Raw genomic sequence first — 15594 nt, 5'->3', positions numbered from 1 at the left:
TCAGGCTGTTTCGGCCGCGATTTGCCACGCGAGGTTTGTCTCGCGGCTCCACTTCTGTGCATCTTCACTCAACTCTTTTTCCTCTGCTCCATAGCGTAGTTTAATAATCAGACAGACCACCCACAGGCGCCACAGAACACAGCAACCCCATCCCAAAAAATGCCCAAACGACAATCTCTCCAATCTCTGCCCCCGGAACCCATCAACGAAACCACTCCTCTCCTCCACCCCAATCAAGATGGCTCCAACACAGGCTCTCTCCCCGCCGAAAACATCTCCGAATTAGAAGCTCAAGCCGAACAAGAACGTCGCGAATATGAATCCGGTCACATCCCGCTCGCCACCACGCCATCCACGAAAAGGCTCTTGGCCACCATGAGTTCCCTGTGGACAGTGACCTTCTTCGCCGCATTAGACACCACCGTCGTGGCGACCTTGTCCAATCCCATCAGTGCGGCCTTTCACAGCGGGACGTCATTTTCGTGGATTGCAACGGGGTATTTGATTGCCAATGCGGCATTTCAACCGCTGTCGGGCAAATTGACAGACATTTATGGACGACGGGCCGGGTTGATTTTTGCGTTTACGTTCTTTTCTGCGGGCACGTTGATCTGTGGGTTGGCGCAGAGTGCGACGGTGATGATTGTGGGGAGGGTGATTGCGGGTGCGGGTGGAGGGTGTTTGAATACGATTTCGGTGTTTGTGGCGAGTGATCTGATTCCGTTAAGAAGAAGGGGCGTGTGGCAGGGAATTGGAAATATTGTGTTTGGCCTCGGGATGGGTTTGGGAGGGGTGTTTGGGGGATGGATTAATGATACGCCCGGACTGGGATGGAGATGGGCCTTTTACATTCAGATTCCCTTTGCGGTGATAGGAGGCATTTTCGGAAGTTATATGCTCGACATACCCGTCCGCGAATCCGACAAGTCGAAGATCCAGAGGGTGGACTTTTTGGGGGCGGGAACTCTGGTCACGGCTCTTGTGCTCCTCCTCCTGGGGCTCAACAGCGGTGGCAACATTGTTCCGTGGAATCACCCTCTGGTCTACGTCTCCATCCCACTCAGCTTCCTCATGCTCCTCGCATTCATCTACATCGAAGATCGTATCGCCGCGGAACCCATCATTCCCGTCCGACTCCTTGCGAACCGGAGCGTCGCAGCAGCCTGTCTCACCAACTGGTTCATGACCATGTCCGTCTTCAGCCTCATCTACTACGGTCCCATCTTCTTTCAAGTCGTCCGACACGTCTCGCCCACTCGGGCCGGAACGCTCTTCATCCCCCAGGCAATTGGCACTTCCCTGGGGTCTCTTGCATCGGGCATCGTAATGCGTCTGACCGGTAAATACTGGCAGCTCAACATTCTCATGCAAATCCTCGCACTGCTCTCTACAAGTCTGATCCTATGGCAATTCGACGAAAACGTGCCTGCCGTCTCACCGTTCATCTTTCTCTTCATGGAGGGCACGGCATATGGAAGTATGCTCACCATCACCTTGATCGCGCTCATCTCGGCCGTCGATCACAAATACCAAGCAGTCATCACGTCTGCCTCGTACGCCTTTCGAAGCACAGGATCATCCATCGGCATCACCATTGCGGGCGCGGTGTTCCAAAACTTGCTCAAATCGGGACTCTATGACCGGTTTGGCTCGGAAGCCGGCGCGGCTGATCGGATTCAGAGAATCAGAGAGAGTACGGATGAACTGGATCATCTGCCTGAAGGCTGGTATCCTGGCGTCATCGCTTCGTATGTGGATGCGTTGCGAGGCGTGTGGGTGGTGGTGGTGGGATTTGCGGCTCTGACGGCGATTGTGAGTGGGTTTATCAAGCAGCATAAATTGTATAACAATCTCGATCGGAAGTGAGCATTCCCGATTGAATATCTGGCCTTGGTATACTACATAGGTACCGATGTAGAATTCAACCATACATAGAAGAGGACAGGACGCCTGTTCTTGTGCCAGCAAAAGTGCCTTCTACTAGAGATTTGAAAATTTGACACCAGAGAATTTGCTACGCATTGGAAGAAGTTTCATCAATACGATGCTGAGTGGGACCTGTTCTTACGCCGTCGTGAAAGACCACATGGGATCGATCGAGCCAAGCACGGGGAGAACGATGTCGACCTCGATCTACCTGACCTGCTGGGGTGCCTCCTCTCCACTACAGTAGTCTACCAGATCTAAATAACAAGCATTCACATCAATTCATAAGGTACCTAGGTATCAATCCACACCAACATCCTCTCCCACACAAGCCATCCAACAGTGTCATGAAGGTAGGTGGTGCTTGATGGATGGATGAATGGCACAGGATGACCGGTCAGCTCAGACAGCCACCACTTTCATCGTTCACTCTCACTCTGACTCTCACTCTCACTCTCACTCAGCTGTCGAGGAGGTTGGCTCCTGTACTTCCCTCGTAGCCATCGTAGAGGCTGATTCTCTCAGACTGCGCCACGTCGTACATACGTATCGGTGTTAATGTGTATTATGTGAGCAAGACACCGACCGGCGCCGACCAGAGTCGATTCTCCGTGAATCCGACTTCCGAGAGGCGAGAGAGAGAGAGACACTGACAGAGAACTTAAGCCTTGTGGAGATCGACATTGTGCATTTAATTCATTCGGTCCTATTGGCTTGGTCTACCCTGCTACCGGGCTAACTTGGCTTCGTTCCTGAACGAACGCTACGAAGCCACGTAGGACACGCAACGGCTGGGAAGAACCGCCATTCCTTCCGGCCACCACTGGTGAAAGCAGTCTGTATGATTCTTCGTTCTCCTTCGCATCGTTCGTGAATAATATCGTGATCCTGATCCTGTGCATCCTTATACTTCGGCCTCGTCGTACTCCTCCGAGGCTCGTTCAGCCACACTGTCCAGTCTGTCCTCATCTCGCCCCCTTTCATAGGTCTGTGCCACGAAACAGAGGCACGCAAGGTCCACTCTCCTTTCGTCATGATTGTTGACCTTTTGACACGCCCATCCGACTTCTCCGACGCGGGTTTCGCCATGAATACGCCGGCCGTTGATTGCTTCTTCCAGCCTATTATTGATGGTACTCTTATATCATAGTGCTCCGACCACCCCGTCACCACCGTGTGCTAGGAGGTACATCTCGTTTCTCATTATTGTTGTCGTTGTCGTCGTTGTTGTCGTTGTTCCTCATCTTGGCCATTATCGATTCTTCAGCATGAAATCATCGACAGCATGGCTAGCCTTGGGCGCGTTTGCTCCCGCTTCAGGTAGGTAGTAGCCACACCTTCCGTTGGCCGGCTGACACGGACTGAACTTCAGTCTCCCCCCATTGCTACCGCGGTACCTGTCGGCTTCACAACAACGAGTATTGACATCACCACAGCCTCTCCACTTGAATCCACCGACGATAGCCATGCCGCAGCACTCGAAGCCGCCGTGCTGTTGGCTCGCGCCGCTCCCGCAAATCAGCCCCATGGCTACACACCGCAGAAGGTCAATTGTCCGAGCACGACGCCCTCTGTCCGCGCGGCAGGCCAGTTGGGCTCAGAAGAGACGCAATGGCTCGAGGTTAGGAGGAATGCGACCATCGAGCCCATGAGGGATTTGCTGGGCCGTTTGAACATTACCGGATTGGATACCACCCAATATATCAATACCCACCAAAATAACGCCTCAGCCTTGCCGAACATTGGCATTGCTGCGTCGGGAGGTGGCTACCGAGCCATGTTGAACTCTGCTGGTGTCGTGCAGGCATTCGATAGTAGGACACCGGGCTCCACGGGCTCTGGTCAGCTGGGTGGTCTCTTACAGGCTTCGACATATCTCGCGGGTCTGTCAGGCGGCAGCTGGATGGTCTCGACCCTGTATGCGAACAATTACACCTCCGTCGATGCCATTCTCGCTCAAGACACTTCAGCAGACGACTCGGGTAACCTGTGGCAGCTGGATAACAGCATCTTTGAAGGTCCAGACGGGAGAGGCCCCCAATTGCTAGACTCTGTGGGATACTACGCTGCGCTACTGAATTCTGTTTCGAATAAGAACGATGCAGGCTTCAATACCACCATCACCGACTACTGGGGTCGTGCTCTGAGCTATCAAATGATCAACGCGACAGATGGAGGCCCAGCCTACACGTGGTCATCGATTGCGGATCAGGACTGGTTCACTCAAGGAACTGCCCCCATGCCGTTGATCGTAACGGACAGCCGCAACCCAGGCGAGGTCATCATTTCCACCAACTCTACCGTCTTCACGATTACGCCGTGGGAGCTGGGATCAGATGACCCCACACTGTACGCATTTGCTCCACTGAAGTATATCGGCACGAACTTCACAGACGGAGTACCGAGAGAGAATGAGCAGTGCGTGGTCGGGTTTGACAATGTCGGCTATGTGTTTGGAACCAGCTCATCTCTTTTCAATGCCATCCTGACCACTGTCAACGGGACGCAGACGTCTGGATTTTTGAACACCGCTCTGCAAGATGCTGTGGAAGGCGTCCTCACTGCTCTCGGCAGAGACCAGGAAGATATTGCAGACTGGGTCAACCCTTTCTATGGATACCAAAACTCGACCAATGTCAATTCCATGGATGAACAGCTCACTCTGGTCGATGGCGGACTCGACGGCCAAAACATCCCCCTCCACCCGCTCATTCAGCCCGTGCGCAACGTGGATGTGATTTTCGCCATTGATTCGTCTGCAGACACGAACGGTACCGCAAACGGCACTTGGCCCACGCCCGAATCCGCCGCCAACTGGCCCGATGGAACGTCCATCTTGACCACCTACCAGCGCTCGCAAAGCGACATTGGAAACGGGACCGCATTCCCCGAAATCCCGTCCCGAAACACCCTCATCAACCTCGGTCTTGCCTCGAAGCCCACCATGTTCGGCTGCGACTCCTCCAAGTTCACCGACCAGATCCCTCCTCTGTTGGTCTACATGCCCAACGGCCCTTACGTCTACCTTTCCAACACGTCCACCTTTGGCAAACTCAGCTACAACGACAGCGAGCGCAACGGCATGGTGCGCAACGGCTACAACATGGCTACGCAAGGCAACGGCACCGTCCCCGGGTTCGAAGACTGGCCGACGTGCGTGGGCTGCGCCATCTTGAGCAGATCTCTCGATCGCACGGGAACGACTGTGCCCGACGTGTGCTCGCAGTGCTTCACCAAGTATTGCTGGAATGGAACCGTGGATGATAGTACTCCGGGCACATATATCCCGGCACTGAAGCTGGCGGATGACGAATTCAAAGTCAAAAGTGGCGCCGTCCGATTCACTGGTAGTGTTGTGACTGCGGTCCTGGGTGCTGTCGTTGTAAGTCTAACGGTTTAGTAGTAGGTCGTTAGTAGCAAGGAGGCTATAATGAATATTTATTGCATGTTTTTGTGAGGAAAGGGCGGGGAGGGGGTGTGGTTGTTCATGGTTTGGATGGAGATTGGGGGGCACGCTCATGATACCCCCGTTCGTTCTTGTGATTTTATACGGCATCGGCAGGCAGCATTGGAAAATGGAATAAGTAACAAAACGAAAGGGATAAGTCCGAAGAAAAAAAAAACTCAACCGAAACTTGGTATCAAGACTATATTATGAATAGTTGTATTTTTTCTTTCCCTCTCTGTACCTCCCTCCATACAGCGAGCTTGAAAGCCAATTGACCCAACGCGAGGCGCTACGTACAATCATACCCGGCCGGGAGAGAGCTCTGTCTGTAACACCTTATTATACGGGGCATTCGAGGCCGAGCACGCGTGATATATCCCTCTTCATTCTCACAAATACAATCTCTAAGATTCTAGAGCGGAGTACCCAGGAGGGTAAGACATAGTAAGGAGGTACAATGTATTTCATTATCGAAGTCGTAATATAGCGCTGATTGAATGATACTCATGAGAACTATGGTTCAGTTCGAGTTCGGATGGCCACTTCATTATCGCCTCAAGTTCAACTCTGCAAAAAGGAAACGCAGCAGGGTGGATTTCCAAGTTATCAAAAACAACCCCATTTTTTCGGGATCCACTTTATATATATCAAAAAGGCAGATATGAGTGGATTGGATGCCTTTCCATGCATGGGTCCTTTTTTACCACTGGGGACTAAATTTATATAATAGCAAAAGTTGAGAGGCTTTGCTCGCTCGATACACCACTGGCAGGTTTTCTTCAATTGGGTGTCCCTTTCTTCAGCCTTCCAGTTCTTGTTTCAGTCTGTGGTTGCCCGTTGAGGAGTCCCTTGCTTGGCACCAGATTAACAATAAACACATACTACCCACATTCCTCAGGCAAAGGACCTATCATGGTGACGATGCAGCCCTCATCATCATGCTCTGCTCACTCTGCTGGACCCGCTTCTTCGTCGTCGGCGTCGTCTTGTTCTTCTTCTTCGGTCTGTGCCTCTGGCATGAAGCAGAGGTACAAAATGTCCTTCTCTCCTCCTCCTCCTCTTCCCGGTTCGAGTCCCGCGTTGTATCTTTCATCATGGCTCCCGTGGGCTATACTTCTATCCTTCTGAGCTTCGTCTGGAGCCTGCTCTTCTCGATATCTCCCCAGTCGACTCATGCTGCTGTAGTCGGCCTTCCATCTTACCCTTTGGCAGTAAAATCCCCCTACCTCTCGACCTGGCTGCCAAGTAAGCAGGCCCTGGATGTAGCCGGTGGACAGCCGGAATTCTGGGCGGGACAGGGTCTGAACTGGCCGGTGCTCGCACGCGTCGATGGCACGCTGTACGCATTGCTCAATGGCGGCTCGGCAAGCAACGCTGTCAAGGCCGTTACCAAAGGCATCACCTACTCTTCCACGCACACCATCATCAGCTTGTATGGGGGAGACGTGAACTTTACTCTGGACTTTTTCACTCCCGTCTACCCAGCATCGGCAGACTATCTCCTCCAGTCGCTGCCATATTCGTATCTCACGGTGAACGCGTCCGTCGCGGATGGAAGGGCCAAAAACGTGCAAGTCTTCAGCGGTATCGACCATACGTGGACGGCGCAGGCAGGCGCGGCACAAATCAACTTGACGACGTCGGGCGATGCGCAATTCTTCTGGTTCTACAACCCAAGACAGTCGTATTACACCGAAAAAGCGGACCAGGCGACATACGGATCCGTGTTGTACGGGAGCCTCAGCAGCGATGGAGAAACGTCGCACGGCATCGGACCGGCTACCGATCTGTACTCCGAGTTTGCCGCATCCGGCTCGCTGACCGGCTCAACGTCGCCGACCTCCGGCACCGGCCTCGTGGCTATTGTTCAAGATCTGGGTGCCGTGAGCGACACTCCCGTCGGCACAACCGTTGCTGTCGGCTTGCAGCGCGACATCGCAGTGCAGTATCTGGGCCGAGACCAGACATCATATCACCGCAAGAAGTGGCCCTTCATTCCCGATGCCATTGAGTTCTTCTTGAACAACTACAACCGGGCGCGGGAATACTCCGCCATTCTCGACGACCTGGTCCGCTCCAACAGCGAGGCGGTGTCATGTGACTGGGGCAGTGCGTATGCGGACATCAACGAGGCCAGCGTGCGGCAATCGTTTGCCTCGCTGGAACTGACTGTGCCCAATGACGATCGCTCGGCCGAGGTGTCGGCATTCCTCAAGGAGATTTCCAGTAATGGCAATATGAACACCGTCGACCTCATCTTCCAGTCATGGCCCATTTTTGTCAGCCTGAACCCGGAATGGATCAAGCTGCAGTTCAAGCCCATCTTGTCCTACCTCGCCTCCGGTCGCTGGCCGAAGCCATATGTCATCCACGACATCGGCCTCCACTATCCGATCGCCACCGGCCATGACGACGGCATTGCGGAAGAAATGCCTCTGTTTGAGACGGCTACCATGTTCATTTTGCTGCTCGCCTACCAAAAGTTTTCCGGTGATACCACATTCGCCGCGCAATACCGGTCGCTGTTTGACGGCTGGGCGAACTATCTCGCCGAAAATGGTCTGTACCCGGCCAACCAGCTCATCAGCGTCGACGCCATTCCTCCCTCCGCCAACCAGACCGGTCTCGCCGTACAATCTGCCATTGGTCTCAAAGCCGCCGCAGTGCTGACGGGCAATGACACCTACGCCACCATTGCCGACACCTTTGTCACGAAACTCTACGACGATGCACTCGGCCTAGACGGACCCGACTTGGCCTCTAGCACACATTTCACATACAACTACGACAAACCCACCACCTGGAACGTCCTCTTCACCGCCTACTCCGACGTCATTCTCGACCTCCACACGTTCCCACCAGAAGCCTGGGATCTCCAATCTACATTCTACTCCTCCGTTTTCCAACCCTACGGCCTCGCCTTCGCCGGCCCCGTCTCGGACCGCGGAATCCAATGGGGCATCACCGATTGGAATCTCGAATGGGCAGCCATCGCCACGGAAGAACTTCAGAAATCTATTGTGCAAACTACGCATATGTTTATGACGAATGGGAAAAATACGATTCCGTTTGGGACAAAGTATTTTGTGCAAGGGACTGAGGCTGGTGTGTGGATTGGGAATAAGGCGAGAGGGAGTGTGGGGACCCATTTTGCTATTGTGGCGCTTCAGCAGGGGGTTTGGGACTATGAGAGTGCTAGTTAGCTGGTAGTAGTAGGGCGTGAATTGGATAGTGGGGGATTCAATGGTATACAGATGGATGTATTAACGAAAGACTGTTCACAGCTGAGTCTTCTTCTTCTTCATTTGCCTATATAGGTAGAATTATTGCATGCAATCTATAACAACAGAAGGCAGAGCCCAATTCTCGCATAGAAGAAGTCTTGAAAATAAAGGGGTGACATAGGAGAGTTGTTTCTTGGCGTTTTTCTCTTTCCCCCCTAAAAAGAGAACAAAGAACAAAGAACCACCCCCTGCCTGCCCGCCTGTATCAGTAATATACCTTGCTTGCTTTGGGTGAGTCTTGCTGGCTTCATATTGTTCCATGCTGGAAGACAATCACAACCATTTTTTTCCGCAACTTTGACCCCCCTTCTCTCTCCCCGGATGCGGATACGGATCTCACAATGAAATCTTGAAGTTCAAATAAGAAGAAGCATGATGGCCTTCTGTTCAAATCGACTTGCATCCTACTGTTCTCTCCCTCATTTTTACTTTTCAAGCCCCCCTTTTCCCATTTCACGATAGAAGTAAAAGCAGTTTTAGAAAAAAAAAAAAAGGAAATGTCGAAACAAACCACCCCCTCCACAACCTACATCCCTCCCCCCTCCCACATCCTCTCCACCACACACCTCTCGACTCAAATCCGCCAATTCCACGACACACGTACGCCCTTCCGCATAAACCACAACAGCACAAACTCCACCCGAGCCCGATCCGCCTCAACGCCCCAACTCCACATCGGCCATTTGAACGCCATTCTGCACATTGACGCCAAAGAAAAATTCGCCTGGGTCGAACCGAATGTGGCTTTGGATGCTCTCGTGCAGGAAACGGTGCGGGAATTCGGGTTGATGCCGAAGGTTGTGATGGAATTTCCGGGGATTACGGTTGGAGGAGGGTTTAGTGGGGCGAGTGGGGAGAGTACGTGTTGGAGGGAAGGGTTGTTTGATTGTTGTGTGGAAGAGGTGGAGATGATTTTGGGGGATGGGGAGGTGGTTTTTGCAAAGGCTGGTGGGGATGGGGATGATGGGAGAAATGCGGAATTGTTTGATGCTGCGAGGTGTAGTTTGGGGACTATGGGGGTGGTGACGTTGCTCAAGGTGAAATTGGTCGAGGCGCCTGGGGCGGTCATGTTGCGGTATCGCCATGTGAGCAGTTTTGGGGAGATGAAGGAAGGTTTGGTGGGGCTTTGTTGCGGGGATGGAAAGAAGAAGAAGACTGATGATGATGAAGAAAAGTATGACTTTGTCGAAGGCTTCATGTATAGTCGAGACTCTGGAGTCATCGTCACCGGCCGCCATGTCAATCCCACTTCGGCCACGGTCGCCGAACTTCCTCGAGTACGCTTCGATCGAGCCCAGGATCCGTGGTTCTATTTGCACGCCAAAGAAACCCCCAACTTGCATGCTGATCTTGCTCCCATCCAAACCTACCTCTTCCGACATGATCGCGGCGCCTTCTGGAGTGGAGAAAGTGTCCTGAATTACTGGCGTGTACCGCACAATCGCTTCACGAGATGGCTGTTCAATCCCATGATGACCGCCCGGGCCATTTACAAAGCCATGTTAGCCGCAGATTCGGGAGACAGCGCCATTGTGCAAGACCTCCTGGTCCCCGTCGATACGTGCGAAGACTTTTTCAACTATGTGGCCGACGAGCTCGAAATCTGGCCGCTGTGGCTCTGTCCCGTTCGGAAGCGTGCAGAGGACAAGGACAGGAACGTCGTCGCCCACCCCTTTTACAAGGATACTGGAGATATGACTATCAACTTCGGAGTCTGGGGTCCTTTGCCCGTAGAGGAAATGAATAACAAGTCGATTCGAAGAATCAATCGCCGTATGGAGGAGAAGTTGGTTGAGGTTCGTGGTCTCAAGGTGCCGTATGCTGCGAATCACTATACGGAAAGTGAGTTTTGGAACTTGTGTTATGATCGGAACGAGTATGAGAGATTGAGGAAGAAATGGCGTGCCGAGGCCCTGCCGTCGATTTATGACAAGGTTGCTAGGCATCACAATGAATCGGAGGATGACGATGGAATTGGACATGATTGGCCTTTGTGGTTGAAGATCTTGTTTAACATCTGGCCCTTTGCGAACTTGTGGCCGCTTGGAGGTCTGTTCCAGATGTATGTTGTCTTGTTCAAATAGATGCGCGTAAGATTGTCCGATTCGTACTGTACTTTCCGTGTTGAGAGAGGCAGGCAGATGTTCCATTTCGACTTGTTCCCACTCCTTGACGAGCTGCGCAGCGCTTGTCTCTACTGCTTACACTTGTACGGGTTCAGGCGCAATCTCTCAATGTTGTCTGGCCACCATCGAGGCCGCATTTCCCGGCGCGACAACATGTCTGCATTCTTTTGAAAGCGACCACTCATGACTGTAGCACCTTGGGCTCAGCTGGCCATACTCAATTTTAATGGAGTCTGGGAAACGAATCGCAGGCCACAACCTGAAATGCATGGGAGCTAGTAGATTCCTCTGCAGCTTTGTCAAAATAGGTAAAGTATTTGCCACTGCTGGAGACAGTGTTCCCTCCCCAGCAGGCGGCAGATACCGAGGTTGCGTCTCCCCAGTGCATCGCTGTCTTGAGGCGCGTCGTTGATGCTTGCACCTTCTTCATGATTCCCGCTTTGTGCTTCGAGGAGGTGATATATCGACGTAACTTGTCCTGAATGAATTTGATCTCGATCTTGCGACGTTCGCGTCCGGGCTTGTTGTTATCGTAGTCGTCGTCGTCAGCGGCGGCAGAGGTGCGCTGTTGCTTGATACCACGAGTCTCGGAAGCGCCATTCTCTTTTTGAGAGGCCTGCTGCATGGCTGCTTACACGACTGGCTCAGAGAGGTTATGACATCGGGCGTTGCGAAGGCATTCGAGTTCGGCTGCTGGGCGGTTGAGCTGCACTGACTGGTGCAAGGCATAATCTTGCTCTTCCAGCAGGCGGCTCCGTGTCGACAGAAGCCTCATCCTAGAGCAGACCTTGAAGCGTAATGTAGGTGAAACTACTTCTCACTACCTCCGTCTTGGGTCCCCGCAGTACCGCCACCTTGTACGGTCTCCTCTCCAAGCACTTTACTGGCAGCCATGAACCTACACGACCATGCATCAGTGATACGCGACAAATTTCATAGCTGTGCAGCGGATGACTCACATTCCTCCGGCATACCCACCCAGCCCTCTCATGCCATCGGCCTGTACAGCCGTCATGCGTAGCAAGTTCTCCAGATCAGACATGTTGGCTGTCAATTGCGCAAGCTGAGAGTGCAGGTGCGAAAGCTGACGAGATTTCGAAGCTGAAGTCGGGACAGTAGACAGGCGAGAAGTGGATTGAGTCCGAGTGTGGCCAGGCGTTCTTGAAGGATGAGAGGAAGACATTTTGGCTGTAATTGTTTGGCAAAGTTGAGTCAACCTTATGTTGTTGTTGGTTGGTGTTTATGGAGAACGTGATGTCCACAAACGCGAAATTTCCACGCCAGCGGCAAAACTGCCGACTCGCCAAGCCATACCTGAGTTCTACTGACATGGGAGACACTCCTCTTGACATCACACACAATCTCCCCTTCGACTCCTCATCCGCACCCAAGATGGCAACAAACAAAGTGCGCCTCTATGCCCTCACAGGCGCCGTAGCGGCCATCACAGCCACCGGAGCCTGGTATGGCGCCGGTCTTAACATGCGCCAAGAATTGAAAGAAGTCTGTCATCTCTCCCCCTCTCAGTCCATAATGTATACCTACCTACCTATTAACCACATGTGTATGCCTACAGGAAAAAGCAAAAACCCATGGAGCGACACATGAAGAGAAGATTGCCCAACTCCAATCCATGCGTCAGCATCTCGTCCGTTCGAAAGAAGAATTGCAGGCCAAAATTGACAAATTGTCTGGGAAAAATGTCCCGCCAGGATCAACAACGACAGTAGGAATGCAAGGGACTCTGGAAGGACGTACGAGGACTTCATGATGTTGAAGAAGAATGGTGATGACGATGAAGAAAATATTTCATCCTCCCAGAAGAAAACAATTACCGTCTCCAGCTCCAGCTGCAGCTCCCTCTTCCCTCGCCTACCACCACCGGAACAATCCAACATTATCACCTACCAGCCAGCCAATCAACCAACCAACCAACCAACCAACCATCCAACCAGCCAACCGACCAACCAACCAACCAACAACCAAATCAAACCCATCCTCAACAGAAAAAGAAAAAAAGAAAGAAAAAAGGAAACCCTGCATCCACATGGAAGAAAAGCAAACCAAACCAAACCTCTTTTCCCAAGGCTTTTTATTTTCCAAGCTACTTGCGCGCTCACGAAACCAACAAAAAGGTCAATGAAGGTCAATAAGGTATCTAGTTAAGCTGCTGAGTTTGAGTGAAGAGGAATGGATGGAATGGATGTGCAAGATCGATCAGTTTGTGGTTGGTGCCGACGAGCACGTGAAGACTTCCAAGGCCGGCTGCACAGGTCGGGCAATGGATAGGTGGTACCTAGAGGTACATACTTGTGGTTCACAGCGTCTGATGACGGCGGCCGCCGGGTGGCAAGTCCGCCGCGGAGCGAACGGGCAAATCAATGGGTGATGCAATACCAGATGGCGAATACCACCAGTACGAGCATGGGCGAACCGACATGAGCTCGATCGAGTGGAGCTGGACAAAGTCACGGCGTAATGGAGTGGAGAAGTTACTTGGAAAGGAGAGATGATCAGACTGCGTTGCATATACTCTACATTTCTTGCGAATGTCTGTCTGTCTCGGCTCACGCACAGTAAGAAGTCTTGACCACTCCATAAGTGCCGGTAGCTTTTGGTTAAGGATTCGGAACCAATGTAGCAGGCGTAGCAAAAGAGTTTTCGGAAAGGTCAGAACCCATCAGTACACCGTCCGCCATTGACACCTGTATGCACCCCGCCCCTAATAACACCGCACCCGCAATTGCAGACTTCATAACTGTCGCCGGTATTCATGTCCATGATATTCTTGTCCCATGTCACGCTGCGACACCAATATATTGTGTCTTGGTCCTTTCGTGATCTTTCTTGCTCTGCCGATTGTATGCTCATCTTGTCTGCAGAAGACCATCTCGGAACACGCGGTTATCAACTCTGTCTCCACGATATTCGAGTGCTCAGCCAGCGTATGTCTTGCACTCAACTGGCTTCTGTGGTGGAAGTACTGGTATTGCTGCGTATCTCGTATGCCTCAGCTCTTCTATCCCCGAGATTGCATATGCTGCTGTGGCGGCATGGGATACCCGCCGCCTTGCTGCGCGGCTTGCTGTTGTTGGAGGTAAGCTTGGTATTGCATTGCCTGCTGCTGGTCGGCGGTCATGTATGGCGCCTGCGGTTGTCGTTGTTGCATGCCTTGCGGAGGCATGGCCTGCGGCATCGGCGGCGGCGCAGATTGTTGCTCTTCTGGCGAGTCGACAGCGGACTCTCCATCGACGCCATTAGAGTCGCCGGGATCAGGAGCATTCAAGCACGCCTGCCATCGTTAGCACGATTCGATCAATGTGAAGTGAGTGTGTGCATAGATGTAGCATACCTGGATCAGATTCTTGCCTTCTGGCTTCGTGACAAGTGGCTGAAGCTTGGGTGTCGTGAATGTGTAGACCAGACCAGTCTCTGAGACGACGAGGAGTAGTACCTGTGTGCCAGTGAGAACTGACAACTCGTAAGCCTAGCATCACATGTCAGTATACCTAATAGGCTTTTGGTGATGGACGCGACGCGTCGTTGATGGGCTTTCCGAGACGGGAGTGTCGTCGCACCTTTTTCATGATTCCCGCTTTGCGCTTCGAGAAGGTGATGTGTCGACGCGACTTGTCCTGAATGAATTTGATCTCGATCTTGCGACGTTCGCGTCCGGGCTTGTCGTCATCGTCGTCGTCGTCGTCGGCGGCGGCAGAGGTGCGCTGTCGCTTGATACCACGAGTCTCGGACGCGCCATTCTCGAGCTCCTCCTGCTCGTGATCGTTGGTGTTGCTGAGGTCCACTCCTTCGGCCGACATGGTGAAGTCACGTCTTGTGCGTGGTCACTACGCTCCTTTGGGTTGCAGGCGGGGCGCGATTACCCAGAGAGGTGTTAGGTGTTCGGCTGGCGAGAGTTTTGTCCGAAGTAGTCGACTCGTTGTTTGTGGAGGTGCCAAGCGGGCGGGTAGTCGGCAGTGACGACTTGGGCCAGTATGCGACGGGGGTGGTAGCAGGCTGGCAGCTGGTCGATAGGAAACAATGGATCCGATGAATGCGAGGGGTCCGATCAGCAACGCGACGCGATGCGATGCAAACGGGAATGGGATGTGCCAAGTGGGTGGTGAGTGGCAGGCTGGAATGTGTGTTTAGCTGTTGTGTGCTGCGGGCGAAACTGACTTCGCCCCCAGTGCAGCGACCGGTGCGGTGCGTGCGTGCGTGCGTGCAGAGCGGTTAATCCTCACCTTTTTGAATTCTCGCGGGTGCGACAGGAGGAGATGATCGCACCGAGCTGGGCAGACAGGCGGGCGTGGCGAGGGCGCTGTCTGTACCTGGGCTGACGGGCGTGTGGTGAGTGGTGTGAGCTGCTGCTGCTGGTGGTATTGTTGTTGGTGGTGGTGGTGGTGTGGATGGAAAGGCTAAGCTTCTTGTGTTTTGCGTGTTCTGCAAAGAGGTTAGGTAGAGCTGAATGGGGAAAATCGAGGGAGCGGGCAGCACCACGTTAAGTTAAGAACAACGCAAGGTGGAGCACGGTCCACGGAGAGAGCAGGCACGCTTGGCGGGCGGGAGCAGCTGGAGCACGAAGGCGCCGGCTACAGGCTACCAGCGAGAAGCTACAGGGCATTGAGGGCAAGCAGCTCCTACCCTGCCCTGCCTGACCTCTACAGTAGTCTGTGCCCGTCTGCGTCTGTGCCCTTCCCTTCCCTTCCCGCCGCCCGCAATCCTCGAATTCGCCGTCTCCCGTCCCCGTCCCCGTCCCCGTCCCCGTCCCCCCATTCAGCTTGGCGTGCACGCGCTGTGAGTGCGGTGCCAC

General features: G+C 53.1%; 8 protein-coding genes across 8 annotated transcripts; 5 read left to right on the top strand and 3 right to left on the bottom strand.

Annotated features, from left to right (window-relative positions):
- Positions 1–159: 159 nt before the first annotated feature.
- Positions 160–1889, top strand: SEPMUDRAFT_55872 (MFS general substrate transporter; the record flags this gene model as incomplete). Its single annotated transcript, XM_016909378.1, has 1 exon — positions 160–1889. The coding sequence occupies one exon, from the start codon at positions 160–162 to the stop codon at positions 1864–1866; it is 1707 nt and encodes a 568-aa protein (XP_016764608.1). The 3' UTR covers positions 1867–1889.
- A 1305-nt stretch (positions 1890–3194) lies between these two features.
- Positions 3195–5326, top strand: SEPMUDRAFT_103859 (lysophospholipase Plb2; the record flags this gene model as incomplete). The annotated part of the gene is made up of 2 exons (XM_016900519.1): positions 3195–3246; positions 3363–5326. 2 exons carry the CDS (start codon positions 3195–3197, stop codon positions 5324–5326), a joined length of 2016 nt encoding a protein of 671 aa, XP_016764607.1.
- A 983-nt stretch (positions 5327–6309) lies between these two features.
- On the top strand, positions 6310–8682 carry SEPMUDRAFT_145722 (uncharacterized protein; the record flags this gene model as incomplete). The annotated part of the gene is made up of 1 exon (XM_016903227.1): positions 6310–8682. The coding sequence occupies one exon, from the start codon at positions 6313–6315 to the stop codon at positions 8575–8577; it is 2265 nt and encodes a 754-aa protein (XP_016764606.1). The 3' UTR covers positions 8578–8682.
- A 473-nt stretch (positions 8683–9155) lies between these two features.
- Positions 9156–10742, top strand: SEPMUDRAFT_35081 (FAD-binding domain-containing protein; the record flags this gene model as incomplete). The annotated part of the gene is made up of 2 exons (XM_016908594.1): positions 9156–9776; positions 9810–10742. The coding sequence occupies 2 exons, from the start codon at positions 9156–9158 to the stop codon at positions 10740–10742; spliced, it is 1554 nt and encodes a 517-aa protein (XP_016764605.1).
- SEPMUDRAFT_145721 (uncharacterized protein) lies at positions 10550–11912 on the bottom strand. Its single transcript, XM_016903226.1, has 2 exons — positions 11744–11912; positions 10550–11682 (listed from the first exon to the last, which is right to left on the bottom strand). Exon 2 carries the CDS (start codon positions 11407–11409, stop codon positions 11008–11010), a length of 402 nt encoding a protein of 133 aa, XP_016764604.1. The 5' UTR covers positions 11410–11682; positions 11744–11912; the 3' UTR covers positions 10550–11007.
- On the bottom strand, positions 11634–11919 carry SEPMUDRAFT_8009 (DASH_Hsk3-domain-containing protein; the record flags this gene model as incomplete). Its single annotated transcript, XM_016910235.1, has 2 exons — positions 11634–11682; positions 11744–11919. Coding segments are annotated over 2 exons (225 nt in total), but the record flags the coding sequence as incomplete, so codon positions are not given.
- A 251-nt stretch (positions 11920–12170) lies between these two features.
- SEPMUDRAFT_145720 (uncharacterized protein) lies at positions 12171–12756 on the top strand. The gene is made up of 2 exons (XM_016903225.1): positions 12171–12287; positions 12361–12756. Exons 1-2 carry the CDS (start codon positions 12177–12179, stop codon positions 12553–12555), a joined length of 306 nt encoding a protein of 101 aa, XP_016764602.1. The 5' UTR covers positions 12171–12176; the 3' UTR covers positions 12556–12756.
- Positions 12757–12828: 72 nt separating this feature from the next.
- SEPMUDRAFT_145718 (SRF-TF-domain-containing protein) lies at positions 12829–15471 on the bottom strand. The gene is made up of 4 exons (XM_016903224.1): positions 15026–15471; positions 14363–14916; positions 14137–14271; positions 12829–14076 (listed from the first exon to the last, which is right to left on the bottom strand). Exons 2-4 carry the CDS (start codon positions 14600–14602, stop codon positions 13804–13806), a joined length of 648 nt encoding a protein of 215 aa, XP_016764601.1. The 5' UTR covers positions 14603–14916; positions 15026–15471; the 3' UTR covers positions 12829–13803.
- Positions 15472–15594: the final 123 nt, after the last annotated feature.

The sequence above is a fragment of the Sphaerulina musiva genome, assembly GCF_000320565.1.
Source record: "Sphaerulina musiva SO2202 unplaced genomic scaffold SEPMUscaffold_1, whole genome shotgun sequence".
NCBI classification, from domain to species: domain Eukaryota; kingdom Fungi; phylum Ascomycota; class Dothideomycetes; order Mycosphaerellales; family Mycosphaerellaceae; genus Sphaerulina; species Sphaerulina musiva.
This window is presented reverse-complemented; position numbering and strand designations above follow the sequence as displayed.